Raw genomic sequence first — 19,698 nt, 5'->3', positions numbered from 1 at the left:
TGTGCCCCATTGAGTGTCAAAATTAATTGTAGTGACTATTCAGGAAGTGGAGACAAGGCTGCCATCAGGGGAGAATACTGGGACTTCAATCACGGGCCTGGCCAGGAGAGGGGGCCCAGTATTCCTTCTCCCTTCTGCAGCTCAGTGAGATTCATTATTATTGAGATGGTAGAGCTACTCCCATAACAGAAGCAGGCAGCAGGATGGGGTGACCTAAAATGTCAGTATCTGCTCTGATCCTCCACTGCCTCCTCAAACGTCAGCTGGCCAGGAAGTGAAGAAGATGCAGCCATAACCAAACACCAGGTCGGCCCAGCAGGAGCAAGCCAAGGCAGGAGGAATGGAAGGGGTTTCTATACATACATTATAGTGATCACAATCCAGAATATGCTGCCCTGTTTCTTCCTCCCTCACTGACTCCTCCCCTTCCATAGAGCAGCCGCTTCCTGTGGAGCATGTGGTGTGGACTCCTGCAGGGAGCGCTGTGTCCTTTCTTATACTTTTCATGCAATGAGTTGTATAGGGACTGGTTGAGAAGAACGAGGTGTAAGGATCTATCAAATTGGTTTCCCACTTTTAGCAAATAAATGTTAATGTTTGTGTCATCAAAAGTTAGACATCCTGGTGATAGATGCCCTTTAACACTGAAGTCAAGCTCTCCCAGCCTCTGAACACCAGCTCCCTTGTGATTGACATCATGCAGGAGACTTAAGGAGATCAGATCAATGATTTGCCTGGATGCAGGGCCATCAATTACAGTGAAGGAGGGGGGGGGGTCCTAATTCAGGGAATGCTTGACTTCAGTGTTAAACTCTTCGCCTCCTTGACTTCATAAAGCCGATATAGATCTCACTTAAAAGTTGGATGATCCCACCACACTGCGTCATGAAAGAAACATCATCTGGAATCTCCTCAGCTGCTTGACAACATACTGGTAGTGGTTTATTTGGCTCATTATCAATTACCATATTTTTCGGACTATAAGGCGCACAAAGAATTTTCTCAGAAATCAAAATTGCGCCTTATAGTCCAGTGCACCTTATATATGAACCGCACTTACTGCTATGAACTGTGCACAGGTCTGCCACCTGCTGGTCATTCATCCTTATAATCAGGTGCGCCTTATAATCCGGTGCACCTTATATATGAACCCAGGCGTTTTAGCAAGCATTTATTGATGGTGCGCCTTATATATGAACCCAGGCGTTTTAGCAAGCATTTATTGATGGTGCGCCTTATAATCCGGTGCGCCTTATATATGAACCCAGACGTTTTAGCAAGCATTTATTGATGGTGCACCTTATAATCCGGTGCGCCTTATATATGAACCCAGACGTTTTAGCAGGCATTTATTGATGGTGCGCCTTATAATCAGGCGCGCCTTATATATGAACACAGACGTTTTAGCAGGCATTTATTGATGGTGCGCCTTATAATCCGGTGCACCTTATATATGAACACAGACCTTTTAGCAGGCATTTATTGATGGTGCGCCTTATAATCCAGTGCGCCTTATATATGAACCCAGACGTTTTAGCAAGCATTTATCGATGGTGCGTTTTATAATCTGGTGCCTTATAGTCCGAAAAATGCGGTATTTGCTGAAAGTGGACGACCCCCTAATACTGTCTCAGAACCAGGTAACTGGTAGTACATTGCCCCCAGTGTTCTCTCCTCTGTATAGAGATGAAGCAGTCGGCTGCACTGACATTACTGCTGGGGTGATAGAACTGCTCAAGAGGAATAGACTGATCCTAATCTGTCCCCTATGGCTGATAGCTGCCACCATTGATGCAACAGGGATTGAGTTACAAGGTATATGTATATCTGTATGAATGTATATATATATATATGTGTGTGTAAGGGCTCATTCAGATGGCCGTTTTTGAGGTCCGTATGCCATCTGTTTTTGTTTTTTTTGCAGAAAGCATACTGACCCATTAACATCCTCCAATTTTTTTTACGGATGTGCAGACAGTGTGATAAAAATGGCAGCATGCATTACTTTTTTCACACATGCAGACCTCCATAGAAGTCAATGGATCTGCAAAAAAAAAAAAAAAGGGAGGCACATGGATGACATCTGTATGTGTACGTTTTTTCTCAATTGTTGCTAGGCAACCAACTAAGGGCAAAAGGTACATTAAAAATATATATATTTTTTTTGCAGATGTGAAAAAAAAAAAGGTTGCGGATACAAAGACAGACTGAACACGGGTATCTGCATTTTTTACGGATGCGCAGCAGTTATGGCTGTCTGAATGAGCCCTAATAGTGTTCAACAGATGTTTAAAAACTCGGATATTCCTCTGTTACCTGGAGCAACTCCATTTGTAGAGGCCGAGTGTTTGCTGCAGAGGTTGCATTTAATGAGAGAGCATCCTGGCACCACATACATACACATACATAGCGCCCCCTGTTCATGATAACCCCTCAATTCTTCTCAATTCTTCTCTTTAGAAGCACCTGTAGTGAGCTGCAGAAAATTTCTATACACTAATATACTAAGCCTTCACCCATATGCTTTGACCCTTTAGTGGCTATATATTTATTTTCACAAAGGCAGTCCCGGGTTACAAACATAGGGCCCATAGGTTTGTTCTTAAGTAGATTTTGTCAAGTGTGTAAGTCAAAACTGTATATTTCATAATTGTAGAGCCAGACAAAAAAAAGGTTTGCCCCAGTCACATTTGGAGTTTCAAAAATTTTTTTGCTGTAATTGGACTAAGTATTATCAAGGATCAGACAGTAGGTGTTCTCCTTAAGGAGACAATGCCAATTAAGGCCACCTTAAGGAGAACACCTACTGTCTGATCCTAGTCAATAGCCTCTCACATAGCCAAATTAGTTCCCTACACTGTACTGAGGAGACCCAACCAGGTTGAAACATCGCTGTCTACAGTTGGGAGTCTGTTCCTTGTGGAATAGATATACTGGTTTGGTTTTAATCCCGCATCATGTCATTAGGCTTCTTGTAGGTCATACTTGGTGTTAAGGGGGCTGCCTTTCAAGGTAGCAAAAGCAGGTATTGTTTTCCATTTAACACCTTGGAAAACTGATTTGCATTTTTCTAAGTATTATCAATAAATCTTCATTACAGACACCTCACAGCTGATCATTACATTCTGGGACTATAGTAACATCCAGAGAGCTTCACCAGAGGTCACAGGGGGCAGAGGGGTCCGTCTGTAACTAGGGGTCGCCTGTAAGTCGGGTGTCCTTAAGTAGGGGACCGCCTGGATTTATATATATATATATATATATATATATATATATATATATATATATATAGTACAAAAAAGAGTGGCATAGAGTGGAAAATTCAAGTGGATTTATTCATACCACACCGCAACGTTTCAGCCTAAATCGAAGCCTTTGTCAAGCTTGAAAACAGGTGGGCCGATCTTCAGCGTGTCTTATGAAAAGTTGCAGTGTGATGTGAATAAATCCACTTGAACTTTTCAATTTTGAAATTGCGGAGTGCTGCCTCTTTTTTGGAATGTATTGCATGGAGTCAGTTTGCCAGGACTCTGTTGGCTTGCACCCATACTTGAAGTTGTGCTTTGTTTTCTTATCTATATACTTATATTCCCAACTTAAGGAAAACTGAAGGAGGGACACAGGATGTGGCACATGGCTCAGAAGATTTTCATGACCCAAATCATGCCCCTTATCCCAACGCTTACACCATTCCCTTGTCCACCCCTTGCCCTAGTGCTCACACATTGGGGGATATTTATCAGGGCCCCTGCGGCACGAAAATGGCATAGAAGCCCTGAAATAATGGCAAATGCTAGTTTATTGCTAGCCCTTGTGATTATTTAACCCAATCCGCCATCTTCACACCAGTGGGGCGTGAAGGGGCGTAAAAAAGAAAAAAGGGGGCACGGCCAGCAGATCGGAGGGCGCGGTGGTGCGGGGCGTTACTGCCCCCATGCCTGTGAACTTGCTGCAGCCAGCAAATTTGCCAGCTGCGTTTATTTCTATGCCAGGAAGAAACGCTGCGCAGGTCCCCACCGGATACATCAAAAGGCTTTGGCGCTCATCCCCTGCTCCTCTCCGCAGCACCGATGTATGCCCGCCGTACTACGGTACGGTGGGCATACATCGTGTGAATGTAGCTTAATAGTAGATATTAGCTACAGAATAATTATTAGCTTTTCTATGGAAATAATTACATATCTCAATCATTTCTTTATTTCCATAGCACCCCTTATTGTAACATTTTACATGTATTACTAGAAATAAAAGACACAACACAGCATAGTCAGTAAAATAATGTGAAATTTTATTGTAATGTATATTTTTTAATGTGTAATGTAAGTGGTTGTTACCTCCGGTCACTCACAGGGAGTGTACAGCGGCGCTCAGGACAGGAAAAACCCCCTGTGGAGGAAACCTGCAGGGAAACCATGGCCGCTGCACTGCCCTTCCTCCGGGCGTACTAAGGGAGGTAACGCTACAACATGTGTGTAGTGGAGGTGTATGTACCTACCTACAGTGACTGCATGTGACTACCTACAGTGATTGAGTAGTGGGTGTTATGTGCTGTGAGGCTTCTGCACCTTACCCATGGCTTCATCCACACCGGCCTCCTGGTCTTCTCCATGTTGGTCTTGCAGCTGTCATCCTGCCGGTGGATATAGAGAGGTTTGTGGAGATCTCGCAGACTTTCCTCTTGTGTGCCTGAAGTTACAGGATGTGACAGCTGAAGCCACTGCTGGTGGACTCTTTCTGCTCTTCCTCGGGGGCTGGAGCTGAGGGGCTTGGGTGGACTCTTGGTTTTTCTCTTGTCCATGCCCAGTGTGTGGGATTCTGGGCCATCAGCCGATGACAGGTGTCCACGTCTACCCAGGCTCTGAATCCAATTTTCTGGAACATCAGGTCGCGATGATGTAAAAACTGGTCTATGTTGATGAACCAGTACGGTCCTAAGGCGCAGAGGAAGAGGATTCTGCGGATGCTCGGATCGTCGTCCTCAAACTGACTGGCGAGGTACAGAGCCGGGAAGAAGAAGTACTTGTACTGTGAGCTGGGGAGTCTTGCTCTTCTGAAATACGCACACACGGCTGCCAGGAGGTATTTGTGTGTCAGGGTGCGGCTTCTGTCCCACTCAATTAGGTTCTTGATGGGTTGAAACTCCAGGAGTTTGAGGAAAGCCTTCATCTGCTTGTCCATTTTCCTCTTGGGTTCAGGCTCCTTCATGTCTTGCCTTTGGTCTTGACACGAAGTGGTTGGTAGATCTGTGTTATCCTGGAGATCCAGCTTCCTCCTCTTGGGTTCAGGCTCCTGGTGGTCGGGTGGTGAAGTCTCCTCCTGTCTCTTTCTCTTCATGCCTTTTCCTTGGTCTTGACATGAAGTGGTTGGTAGATCTACGTTGTCATCATCCTGGAGATTGGGGGGAGCCGCCATCTTCTCTTCCTGCTCGGTCAGGTCCAGCTTCCTCCTCTTGGGGGCAGGCTCATGGGGGTCCGGTGGTGAGTTCTCCTGTCTCTTCCTCTTCATGTCTCTCTTGTGTGTTGTCTTGTGGTGTGGGTGTTTAATCCTCTGTGTATCCGGTAAAAATCCAAAAATCCAAAGTCACTTTCAGCAAAAATGGAGCCGGTCTTCTCTCTGTGCGAGCGATCACGGACTGGCACCAACTGCCGCTTTCTTCCCTGCATTGAAATAATGCCCTGCAATCCTATTGGCTGCTGAGCGTGGCACCTGCCACCATGACTCACATAGCAACCAATCTGAAAGGGAAATCCCACAACTCTAATGCCATGTTATATCTTATACTATATTATATACCCAGCGCTGATCAGGTCCATGCTTAACATTTCACCTTACAAAAACTGTTGTAATATCACGAGCAGATACTGGATAGTCCTCATTTATTAATATTGTGTAAAGAAACCTATGCACCTAGTGACCAATCACAGCTCAGCTTTCATTCCAGCCAAATTAATGGTTTGTAGTCAACACTTCTCCTCAGAAAAATAAATATAAAATAAATACCTGCTGCTTCCCTTCTGCTGGGCAGATACAGGACACATATCATGTAGTCACTGTCACTATGGATTATACTACAGGCCTCATTTATTAACACTGTTTAAAAACTGATAGTTACACATAGTAATTAACCAATGATAGCTCAGCTTTTATTCTTCAAGCTGCTGTAGTAAAGTGAAAGCTGCGCTGTGATTGGTTTCTATTGGTAACAGATTTTCTATAAGACAGTTTGGATACATTTGTCCAAATGATGTACACCCACCCCGTCCACATAATGTACACCCACCCCCCACATGATGTACACCCACCCCGTCCACATAATGTACACCCACCCCCCACATGATGTACACCCACCCCCTCCACATGATGTACACCCACCCCCTCCACATGATGCACACCCATCCCCTCCACATGATGTACACCCACCCCCTCCACATGATGTACACCCACCCCCTCCACACGATGTACACCCACCCCTCCACACGATGTATACCCACCCCCTCCACATGATGTACACCCATCCCCTCCACATGATGTACACCCATCCCCTCCACATGATGTACACCCATCCCCTCCACATGATGTACACCCATCCCCTCCACATGATGTACACCCACCCCCTCCACATGATGTACACCCATCCCCTCCACATGATGTACACCCATCGCCTCCACATGATGTACACCCACCCCCTCCACATGATGTACACCCACCCCCTCCACATGATGTACACCCACCCCCTCCACATGATGTACACCCATCCAATCCACATGATGTACACCCACCCCCTCCACATGATGTACACCCACCCCCCACATGATGTACACCCATCCCCTCCACATGATGTACACCCACCCCCTCCACATGATGTACACCCACCCCCCACATGATGTACACCCATCCCCTCCACATGATGTACACCCACCCCCTCCACATGATGTACACCCACCCCCTCCACATGATGTACACCCATCCAATCCACATGATGTACACCCACCCCCTCCACATGATGTACACCCATCCCATCCACATGATGTACACCCATCCCATCCACATGATGTACACCCACCCCCTCCACATGATGTACACCCATCCCCTCCACATGATGTACACCCATCCGATCCACATGATGTACACCATCCCCCTCCACATGATGTACACCCATCCCATCCACATGATGTACACCCACCCCCTCCACATGATGTACACCCACCCCCTCCACATGATGTACACCCATCCCCTCCACATGATGTACACCCACCCCCTCCACATGATGTACACCCATCCGATCCACATGATGTACACCCTTCCCCTCCACATGAAGTACACTCACCCCCTCCACATCATGTACACCCATCCCCTCCACATGATGTACACCCACCCCCTCCACATGATGTACACCCATCCCATCCACATGATGTACACCCATCCCATCCACATGATGTACACCCATCGCCTCCACATGATGTACACCCATCGCCTCCACATGATGTACACCCACCCCCTCCACATGATGTACACCCACCCCCTCCACATGATGTACACCCATCCCCTCCACATGATGTACACCCATCCGATCCACATGATGTACACCATCCCCCTCCACATGATGTACACCCATCCCATCCACATGATGTACACCCACCCCCTCCACATGATGTACACCCACCCCCTCCACATGATGTACACCCATCCCCTCCACATGATGTACACCCACCCCCTCCACATGATGTACACCCATCCGATCCACATGATGTACACCCTTCCCCTCCACATGAAGTACACTCACCCCCTCCACATCATGTACACCCATCCCCTCCACATGATGTACACCCACCCCCTCCACATGATGTACACCCATCCCATCCACATGATGTACACCCATCCCATCCACATGATGTACACCCATCGCCTCCACATGATGTACACCCATCGCCTCCACATGATGTACACCCATCGCCTCCACATGATGTACACCGACTCCCTCCACATGATGTACACCCACCGATCCACATGATGTACACCCACCCGATCCACATGATGTACACCCATCCCCTCCACATGACGTACACCCATCCCCTCCACATGACGTACACCCACCCCATCCACATGATGTACACCCACCCCATCCACATGAGGTACACCCATCCAATCCACATGATGTACACCCATCCCCTCCACATGACGTACACCCATCCCCTCCACATGATGTACACCCACCCCCTCCACATGATGTACACCCACCCCCTCCACATGATGCACACCCATCGCCTCCACTTGATGTACAACCACCCCATCCACATGATGTACACCCATCCCATCCACATGATGTACAGTCACCCCCTCCACATGATGTACACCCATCCCCTCCACATGATGTATACCCACCCCCTCCACATGATGTACACCCACCCCCTCCACATGATGCACACCCATCGCCTCCACTTGATGTACAACCACCCCCTCCACATGATGTACACCCATCCCATCCACATGATGTACACCCATCCCATCCACATGATGTACACCCATCGCCTCCACATGATGTACACCCATCGCCTCCACATGATGTACACCCACCGATCCACATGACGTACACCCACCCCCTCCACATGATGTACACCCACCCCCTCCACATGATGTACACCCATCCCATCCACATGATGTACACCCATCCCATCCACATGATGTACACCCATCGCCTCCACATGATGTACACCCATCGCCTCCACATGATGTACACCCATTGCCTCCACATGATGTACACCCATCGCCTCCACATGATGTACACCGACTCCCTCCACATGATGTACACCCACCCCCTCCACATGATGTACACCCACCGATCCACATGATGTACACCCACCCGATCCACATGATGTACACCCATCCCCTCCACATGACGTACACCCATCCCCTCCACATGACGTTTACCCACCCCCTCCACATGATGTACACCCACCCCATCCACATGAGGTACACCCATCCAATCCACATGATGTACACCCATTCCCTCCACATGACGTACACCCACCCCATCCACATGATGTACACCCACCCCCTCTACATGAGGTACACCCATCCAATCCACATGAGGTACACCCATCGCCTCCACTTGATGTACAACCACCCTATCCACATGATGTACACCCATCGCCTCCACTTGATGTACACCCACCCGATCCACAGGATGTACACCCATCCCCTCCACATGACGTACACCCACCCCATCCACATGATGTACACCCACCCCCTCCACATGAGGTACACCCACCCCCTCCACATGATGTACACCCATCCCCTCCACATAATGTACACCCACCCCCTCCACATGATGTACACCCACCCCCTCCACATGATGTACACCCACCCCCTCCACATGATGCACACCCATCGCCTCCACTTGATGTACACCCACCCCATCCACATGATGTACACCCATCCCCTCCACATGATGTACACCCACCCCCTCCACATGATGTACACCCATCGCCACCTCCACATGATGTACAACCACCCTATCCACATGATGTACACCCATCGCCTCCACTTGATGTACACCCACCCGATCCACATGATGTACACCCATCCCCTCCACATGACGTACACCCACCCCATCCACATGATGTACACCCACCCCCTCCACATGAGGTACACCCACCCCCTCCACATGATGTACACCCATCCCCTCCACATAATGTACACCCACCCCCTCCACATGATGTACACCCACCCCCTCCACATGATGTACACCCACCCCCTCCACATGATGCACACCCATCGCCTCCACTTGATGTACACCCACCCCATCCACATGATGTACACCCATCCCCTCCACATGATGTACACCCACCCCCTCCACATGATGTACACCCATCGCCTCCACATGAGGTACACCGACTCCCTCCACATGATGTACACCCACTCCCTCCACATGATGCACACCCATCGCCTCCACTTGATGTACAACCACCCGATCCACATGATGTACACCCATCCCCTCCACATGACGTACACCCACCCCATCCACATGATGTACACCCACCCCCTCCACATGAGGTACACCCACCCCCTCCACATGATGTACACCCATCCCCTCCACATAATGTACACCCACCCCATCCACATGATGTACACCCACCCCCTCCACATGAGGTACACCCACCCCCTCCACATGATGTACACCCATCCCCTCCACATAATGTACACCCACCCCCTCCACATGATGTACACCCACCCCCTCCACATGATGTACACCCACCCCCTCCACATGATGCACACCCATCGCCTCCACTTGATGTACACCCACCCCATCCACATGATGTACACCCATCCCCTCCACATGATGTACACCCACCCCCTCCACATGATGTACACCCATCGCCTCCACATGATGTACAACCACCCTATCCACATGATGTACACCCATCGCCTCCACTTGATGTACACCCACCCGATCCACATGATGTACACCCATCCCCTCCACATGACGTACACCCACCCCATCCACATGATGTACACCCACCCCCTCCACATGAGGTACACCCACCCCCTCCACATGATGTACACCCATCCCCTCCACATAATGTACACCCACCCCCTCCACATGATGTACACCCACCCCCTCCACATGATGTACACCCACCCCCTCCACATGATGCACACCCATCGCCTCCACTTGATGTACACCCACCCCATCCACATGATGTACACCCATCCCCTCCACATGATGTACACCCACCCCCTCCACATGATGTACACCCATCGCCTCCACATGATGTACACCGACTCCCTCCACATGATGTACACCCACTCCCTCCACATGATGTACACCCACCCCCTCCACATGATGTACACCCACCCCTTCCACATGATGTACACCCACCCAATCCACATGATGTACACCCACCCGATCCACATGATGTACACCCATCCCCTCCACATGACGTACACCCACCCCATCCACATGATGTACGCCCACCCCCTCCACATGAGGTACACCCATCCAATCCACATGATGTACACCCATCCCCATCCACATGATGTACACCCACCCCCTCCACATGAGGTACACCCATCCAATCCACATGATGTACACCCATCCCCTCCACATGATGCACACCCACCCCCTCCACATGATGTACACCCACCCCCTCCACATGATGTACACTCATCCCCTCCACATGATGTACACCCATCCCCTCCACATGATGTACACCCACCCCCTCCACATGATGTACACACACCCCCTCCACATGATGTACACCTACCCCCTCCACATGTACACCCATCCAATCCACATGATGTACACTCATCCCCTCCACATGATGTACACCCATCCCCTCGACATGATGTACACCCACCCCCTCCACATGATGTACACCCATCCCCTCCACATGATGTACACCCACCCCATCCACATGATGTACACCCACCCCATCCACATGATGTACAACCATCCCATTCATATCATGTACACCCACCCCCTCCACATGGTGTACACTCAACCCCTCCACATTGAAAACCTGAAGTTACATTGACTTGCCGTTCACACCTGATACCAGGGACCATTAGGTTTTGAAAATTCATGGAGGTCCGGATAAATATGCTCTATGCCCGGAGTGGATAACTCTAAATCTCAAATGCTGTACATTTGTACAAAATTATCCTTGAATTCATCCTGTTCAGGATATTTACACCAATGACATAAACGGTTAACAAACAAAACAACCGCACACACAAGGGAAGACAAACCTCCCATTCACAAGATACAATATTAACAAAAGTACCCAACAAATTCAGTTAGAAATACACTTCTTTTTGTTGGCAGCCCCCGAAACCGGGCAAAATGAAGTAGTCACAGGTTGGCACATTCAGCGACACTAAAGGCTCAACCAAAAAAGTTGTGAAATATTCCGTCTTGTACCAAAGTTAGTGGTGCAAAACCTGATGGTCAAACTCAAATTTCTGGGTAGCATTACATTTTTGATAAAATCCTCTAAACGTATAGACTGGTAGATCCTGTTTTTGAATTCCAAAATAGTAGGAGGGAGAGAATCCTTCCAGTGTAAAGCAATCAATTTACAGGTAGTGTACAGCAGTCGTAGAATCGCCAGCTGCTTATCTCCTTAACCGGGGTCAATTCCACATCAGATGAATCAGTCCAGGCCCACACTGTTTTCAGCTAAAAATGCATACCTCCTATCAGCAGAAAATGAACTTTGTAAGCCTACCTGGCAGATAGAGTAGCAAGTCTCAAGGGGTATGTGTTATTCATGTGAGGCAGTGTGTGACTTAGCCCAAGTCTTCATAGCCCATGTCTACCGTCGTTCCTCCAGCCCTTTAGCTGATGTCATCCTCTACTCTGTTCTGTTGAAGGGAGGGGGGATGAGGGAGTTGCCAAAGACATGGATTAAGTGAGACACCGTCATACAGGAATAACAAATACCCCATGTGGCTTGCTGGGGAATTTCTGGGGATAGGATATGCACTTTTAGCTAAAAACAATATGGGTAATAGTAAGCAAAGTTCTATGTCAACCTGTCTCCGACCCACGAGTTTGAAACATTTGCATATTTAAGGACAGAGACTCTCGAGAGGAAATCTCTTAGAAATTAAATCTTACAAGTAACATAATAGAAATGCATTGTAGTGTAGTATCTCATTCCAATACTGTAACACACATCTAAAAAGCATTGACAGCACTTACCCAGATTGTCCCCTAGGGTGATAATAGCGCGTTGGTTCAACTCTGGATCTGACATTTGGTTAGACAGCATTACAGCCAAATGGGGTCTCCAGTCTCCCCACTTTTTATCTCCACTGCACTGTTTTATGGGAGATTATAAAGAAACATTAGAAAAAAGAAGTCAAACATAGATGATCTTTTTAACTCAGAAAAACCCTTCTATAATTACACAAAGCTAGCACATCCAATCTGTACTATCTGATAAGACGGATCGGACATGTTTGTCCACATCTTCCATGTGGTTTATGTCTCCCAGTCTGGTGCATCGGTGCACTATTTACTCTCGAAATTGGGCTGTATAAGTTATACAGTAAGGGAGGCTGAGCCTTCACCTTCTTCATATAACTGCGTGACAGGAACCTTTAGATTGTATCCCCTTTGTGGAGAGCCATTATATGCATGGATTGATCTCCATAGACTCAAGAAGAAAAAGTTAAAGGGGTTGTCCAATGACAATTCAGCCCCGATCCACAGGATAGGGTCTAACTTCCTGATCGGTGGGGTCTCAGAGATTGGAACCGTATGGATCTGTACCCCAGATGACTAGAGCAGCCAGTCCAACATGCGCTGGTTGGTCTATACATCTCTACAGTGATGAAACATCCACCAATCAACAAGATGGCCACTATCATGTGGATGGGGGCTAACCTGCCACTGGATAACCCCTTTAAGCAAAAAAAAAGAACAGATAAGACATTGTGACGAGGAATATCATATTGGATGATATCGGAAACTTGAACATTGACTGGGATGTCCCTTTAAACACTAGTTTCGTTTAATTAATGCTTAATTAATGAACTACCCCATCGCTTACATAGTTTGCGGCAAAAAGAGCCCCCGGTGGATTTGGATAACATTTGGACCCATCTTCTTCTCTTAAAAGTGACGGTAATTGCTCAATTTTAGCCATTTTTCATAAGTAGAAAGTTACAGAAGTGACCTTTTCATTTTTCTATGGAATCTTAAGCAATGTCTGTTTTTCAAATGACCATGGAAACCTTTTGGCTTCACTTCTACTGTGTTTACCATCTGTGCTCCAATGTACTTTAAGGAACAACTGTGTTATCCGCGGTAACCTGCCAAGTAACTGTAATTAAGGAGCATTTTCATCACCTTGGGGTTTTTCAAAATTTGGTGCCTGGCACACACACATGTTCTTTAATTTGCCTTATTTAAGGCCAGAACTCTTATTTCTCTACAGGATTTAGTTTTTCATAGGGATTTATGACCAATATTTTCTATAATCGCTCTGAAAAGCGAAAACAGACTCTTTTCCTATAAAAAAAAAATATTTGCAAAGTTATATATTGAAAACTATGATTCCAAAATCTCCCTGCCAAGCCCTTCGATGTGATTGTCTATGAAGGTCACTTTTGTAAAAGACAGGAAAAAAAAAACAGACGCTGCTCATTCTGCAAAGATGCAAGAAGTACGATAACTTTGGAGAGTCGTGAAGGACCCTACAAGACACAAGTGCCCAGGTGCCATAATGAAAAAACAGATGAACATCTCCGAAAAATGGCTCACAGTATTAAGTGATGTTCTGTTCATTCTACATTTTTACAGTAACTTTTTGGTTCTACTTTAAAACAATTGCATAAAACTATAAATTTCCGTTCCAACTTTTATAGGCTTAGGATATTTCATAGGATGTCTACTCTCCAGCAAGAAAAATGATTCCAGAATTTTACACCCCCCCCCCCCCCACACCAAACCAAGAATGCAGGGTACTGATATGAAAATTGCCCTTCTTGACTCTTATCTTCAGGGTTTGACTCTTTTCCTCTCCCAGGCTGCCGGTGAACCACTCCCCTTATTGTTACTGACAGCTCAGTGTTTTTTCAAATCACTGCTCTGCCATCTTGTACTTGGGGACTGTCTGCTAATATACAACTACAGACGTATAAAGCTCTATGTGCAGATGGGAAATGCTGTCAATTTTTTTACTCGGTTCCTTGTGTTACATTCATGTCATGTGACCAGAGCAATGTCATCTAAGATGCTATACGCTATACATTTACAGAATGTACCCAATGTATGTATCGTATCACATGAAATCACAGCATGGAGGATGTAGAGAAGTAGAGGTCCATGGAGAAATGCTGTGATTTCATGATCAGATACATACATGATTTCGCAAATGTAAAGGGTATAGGGTATAGACGACATCACTCTGATCACATGAACTGCTGAATAGTACGAAGGCATAAGGCATGGGGGTAAGTAGATGGGAGGGGTCGGCCAAGCAGGACACCCCCTCCTATGATACCAGGTAATATAAGACAAAGTTATATTACAATTTTTAGCTAAAAGAAGGGTGTCAGCTAATTACTAGGGCTCTTTTGGAACCTGTCACTAGCTGTATTTGTGAAAATGTTTTGACAGGTTCCCTTTAAGTATGACATAGGTACCAATAAAGTACTGCCCTGTCTGAGCGCTATATAAATGGCAGAGAAGCTGAGCTCTGTGATTACCCGACCCACACACAGTGATTGACAGTGAAAGTCCTGATTACCCTGCCCATACACAGTTATTGACAGTGAGTCCTGAATACTCCACCCACACACAGTGATTGACAGTGAAAGTCCTGATTACCCCGCCCATACACAGTGATTGACAGTGAGTCCTGAATACTCCGCCCACACACAGTGATTGACTAATACAGAAAGAGATGTAGATTTTTCCATGTGAGCATCTGCTGGGGCATCTGATGAGAAGTGGGGTGGGGCTTGATGATATCTCGGTCCTCCTCCTCTCACCGGCCAGATACTGAACAGTGAGAATAAGAAGCAGGGAAATACTGAGCAACTCGACACACAGGAGATTTATTCCTCTTATAAATATATGAGACTAAAAAGAATCAAACATATTTTGGAAATTAATAGAATAAATGTTGGGACATTTTATTATTTTGTTTTTCTAAGTTTAGTACGTTTACTTTAAAAACCCAAGCATTTACAATCCAAACAGGACTTGTAAAGTCAGAGAATCCGATTACTTTCCATGGATGAGTGCAATGATAACTGGTTACTGTTGTCAAGTGACAAGACATCCAACCATCCTCGCGCCCAGTGCAAAATGGAAGGATCTTGATTATTGCTCAGAGAATTTATGTGTTCCAAAATAAGTCAAAGTTAGCTATTATTATCTCCCCATATCATGGCCCAATTGTTGCTAGGTCATTAGATGTAAGAAGTACAATGGGATGAAAGTGGATAGTATTAGTAGTATTATATCTGTACAAACTTACGGTTGCAGCCTGTGGTATGCGACCAGCCATTAGCTGAAACAGGGTTTGTAATGGGTCATTGACAGCCAAAGTGCTGGTAAACCTGCAACAAAACCATTATTAATGCTAAATTAGTAGCCCTACTGAGGAGGAAATGGGATGAGATCGGCTAAGCCTCGCAGCGTGCTCTATCTGCAGTAATGTTTGATCTTTTCCCACCCGGAATATTATGTTTATTCAATAATTTCCAGTACAGTCGATGCCCAATCAATTACATTCTCTACGAGTAATGAGTGACCTCCTCCAACTAGATTCTTTACAAGTAATCACCAGTCTTAGCGACTGCTTCCCCTCTTGTCTAATTACGAGAATTTCCTACTATCCTCTCCGCAGGACAACCTAATCCCATCCCCTTTTGCTGCCGTTGAATTACTAGTCGTAATAACGCTTTCCTGACTGTGGCTGTTAGCAAGATAAGATGATAACAGATCAGATAAAAGTGCATTTACCTTGTCATTACGCAGCTGTAGGTCCGCAAATCCATCTTGCTAGAAAGGAACAAAGCGTGTCCCCAAAGCTGACTTTTCATCGCCCAATCAAGGGCCTCCTTGATAATAAAATAGGAGAAAGAAAATACATAATGTCCCGGGAGATAATCTGATGCAACTGCAGTGAAACGAGATTGAGCTGAGTGGGTAATGTACATAAGTAAACTCTTTTAGACTTTTAAAATGTAATTTTCGGCTTATAATGCCGCCATGGAGGTCCATATCCTTAGTTGACTACTAGAAGAGCTAATAGAATGTACACTGGACGTAAAGCTTATAAGTCTAGTGTATTCATGAGCAAAGTAACCCCATGTATATACTGAAGACTTTCAATCCCCAGCATTAGTCTCAAGAGGACAAGCGAACAAAAAAGACAGCACTCTACTCCTGAATAAAGATGAGTGGATCCGTAGGAAAATGGACCCCCCTTGCTACTATGCATGGCCATGATTAAAGGGGCGTCAATTTGCCGGATTGCCCCCATTCCCTCAGAAAGCACACCCTCTCCCTAGTGCTAAAGCTTCTCACAGCCACTAAATGCCTCATTGCTAGGCACTGGCGGCAGGTTTCTCCTCCTTCCAGGTATGAACTATACGCTCAGATTAAGGAAGTTAGATCTAACGGCCACTCTCCAGGGTAAGGTTAACACATTTCAACTCATTTGTGACCCATTGGACTCTTTTTGGCTCACTAATGAAGTTTCCTGATTCAGGTCTGTCTTACAACCTCCTGTCTTGTCTGTCCTTAAATGGCTGGTGCCTACTTTTTGCCTTGAACAGTTGACGTTCTTTTTCTTTTTTTTATCCCCTCAACCTGGGGACTGTTTATACCAACAGGGATAACTATCCCCCCCATCAACGCTGACAGGCACTTGTAACTACTCCTGGTCTCTCTGCATCTGGAGGTGTTGTTATGCTGTACATTGTTTCCATGCTCATTCCTTTTCCTGTAGGTAATCATGTATATGCATATGATCAGTTGGTTACCCATTGGTATTAAAAATTCACTAAAAATACAATTACAAAAAAAAAAAATTGCCGCATTGAATGTTTGGCCACTGATCCGGCAATACGGCCGTGTTGTGTGACCAATCCCAAGCTGAAACTACGAGTACGGTCATCTCTACTCTGAATATACTAGGCTCATAAAGTACTACTCTAATAGCCTCTCTCCATAACCGTGTATATATCTGGATTATTATAAAGTGTTACAAAGACTAGGACATAAATGAGCATACTGTAAGTAGTTTGGTATTTTAGTGAGAAGAAAAGTCAAGAACCGCAAACAATGCCTATATTTAGCAGGTGACATTTAGAGGTGACATTATAGAAGCTACTAGGCCATGATGCAGACGTTGTAACTGGGTCATATTATGCGCATTATAAGAGGACATCATTTATGATAGTAAATATAACAGTGGAGGTCAATTTACAGGATAGTTCCGACTTTGTGGAAAACATCGATTATAATTCTAGTAAATAAAGTACCTCGTCCAAAACCCCAAAATCAGAGGTTTGTCTGACTTTTTTCATCTTCAGCCACCTTTTTAAAACCGGTTGGAGTCGAAATTACAAGGCATGCTGTGGGTCTTAAATTTACCAATTGGCTGATGGGTTACCTATACTCCAAACCACAAAGGGTTAGGTTAGGGAATTCATAGTCTGATGGGGTGTTGTGTAGCACCGGAGCAGATTTATCAAGCTGTCTAAAAGTAAGAATGTTCTTAGTTGTCCATGGCAACCAATTACATCTCCCCTTTACAATATTCATGAGCACTGGTAAAATGAAAGCTGAGATGTAATTGGTTTCCATGGGCAACTAAGAATATTCTTACTTTTAGACACCTTGATAAATCTGCCCCATTGTGTTAGCCCCTTTTTTGTTTATTCTATACACCTCAGATTTTATGAAGAGTGATCCTGGTTGCTTTTTCCAAAAGTAATCAGATGATTCTGTGTTGGTAGGATGCATTAAAGAGGGGGGTGATTCTGAATATAGACAGACTGTGACAGCAGAATGGTGTAATAGTAACGGCTTGTGCTTAATGTCAATAAATCCAAAGAAATCAATGTTCCACGTAAACAGGGTGAAGCAAGCCCACTGTTGTGTGCAGGAGGTATAGAAGTGGAGCGGCTTAGAAGTTATAAATACCTTGGTATTGTTATAGATGAAAGGCTTAATAGGCATCAACATATTAACCAGGTATGTAGTGAAGCCCATAGTAATTCATTCTTTCTACACAGACTGCGGTCATTCCATGTGTCCAGAATAATGATGGCAGGTTTCCATCGTACAGTAATGATGAGTGCATTTACATTTGCCTCAACAGCATGGGGTAATTGTATGTCTATTAGGGACCAGCAAAGGTTGTATAAAATCATTAAGAAAGTGTCCTAAATTGTGGGTATGTCTTTTGAGAACTGGGAAGTATTATTGCTACATAGAATATTGAAGAAAGTGGATAAAATTATAGACAATATTGATCACCTGCTGTTTGGGGTAATTCAGGCTATAGCCCCCGCTGTATATCTATGCGGTGTAGGTTTGAGAGATATAAGAAAACATTTATACCAGTTGCTCTAGAAATGTCCAATGATGTCAGGAAATGCAGAACAAGTCATGTCTGTCCTTAGGATTTTAGATGTTCTTAGTTGTGTAAGTTGTATGGATTATATATATATGTATGTCTTATCCTATGGGTATGTCTTATTCTTGTATATGTTTTCATTGTCTTGGTTTTCACTGTCTGTATATTACTGATGTGACACTTCAAATTCCCTTTGGGATAATAAAGTTTATTTATTATTTATTAATAGTCCAATACTTCAGTAACCAAACCAAATTGTTTGGTTCATGGTTATGGGATATGTTTTCTGATATACTAAAGGACCTAAGCTCTTCGCTTATTTATTAAATTACATTACTGAATATGTGTTCCAAAGAAACAACTCTACATCCATTTGAAACACAAAGATTGCCAGTCTAAGGAAATCTACTATCAAAATCCATCATGATAAACCTGGGGCACTTAGTCATAGATCCAGGCACCATGACTGCAATAATATTTGTCACCTGTGGCCTCCATTCTTCTACAATCAACTATTAAAAGTATGGTAATGAGCCTGAAGGGCATTGGGTCAGCATTATCAGATCCCTCTCTGCTGTAGCTTCACAGGCTG

The 19,698-nt window shown here is 45.4% G+C and overlaps 1 protein-coding gene across 7 annotated transcripts in view; it reads right to left on the bottom strand.

The window, feature by feature from the left end:
* Positions 1 to 19,698, bottom strand: part of SEC16B (SEC16 homolog B, endoplasmic reticulum export factor) — a 168,622-nt gene that overhangs the window by 99,031 nt on the left and 49,893 nt on the right. For all 7 annotated transcript variants that reach the window (XM_072127404.1, XM_072127410.1, XM_072127407.1 and 4 more), the window contains 3 exons: positions 16,481 to 16,578; positions 15,993 to 16,074; positions 12,704 to 12,821 (listed from right to left, as the gene is read on the bottom strand). In XM_072127404.1, the coding sequence (XP_071983505.1) occupies positions 12,704 to 12,821; positions 15,993 to 16,074; positions 16,481 to 16,578 (298 nt within the window). The remainder of the gene's footprint in view (positions 1 to 12,703; positions 12,822 to 15,992; positions 16,075 to 16,480; positions 16,579 to 19,698) is intronic.

Source organism: Engystomops pustulosus, chromosome 10, assembly GCF_040894005.1.
Source record: "Engystomops pustulosus chromosome 10, aEngPut4.maternal, whole genome shotgun sequence".
NCBI lineage: Eukaryota > Metazoa > Chordata > Amphibia > Anura > Leptodactylidae > Engystomops > Engystomops pustulosus.
Note: the sequence above shows the minus strand (reverse complement) of the source record. Positions and strands in the feature narration are given on the sequence as shown.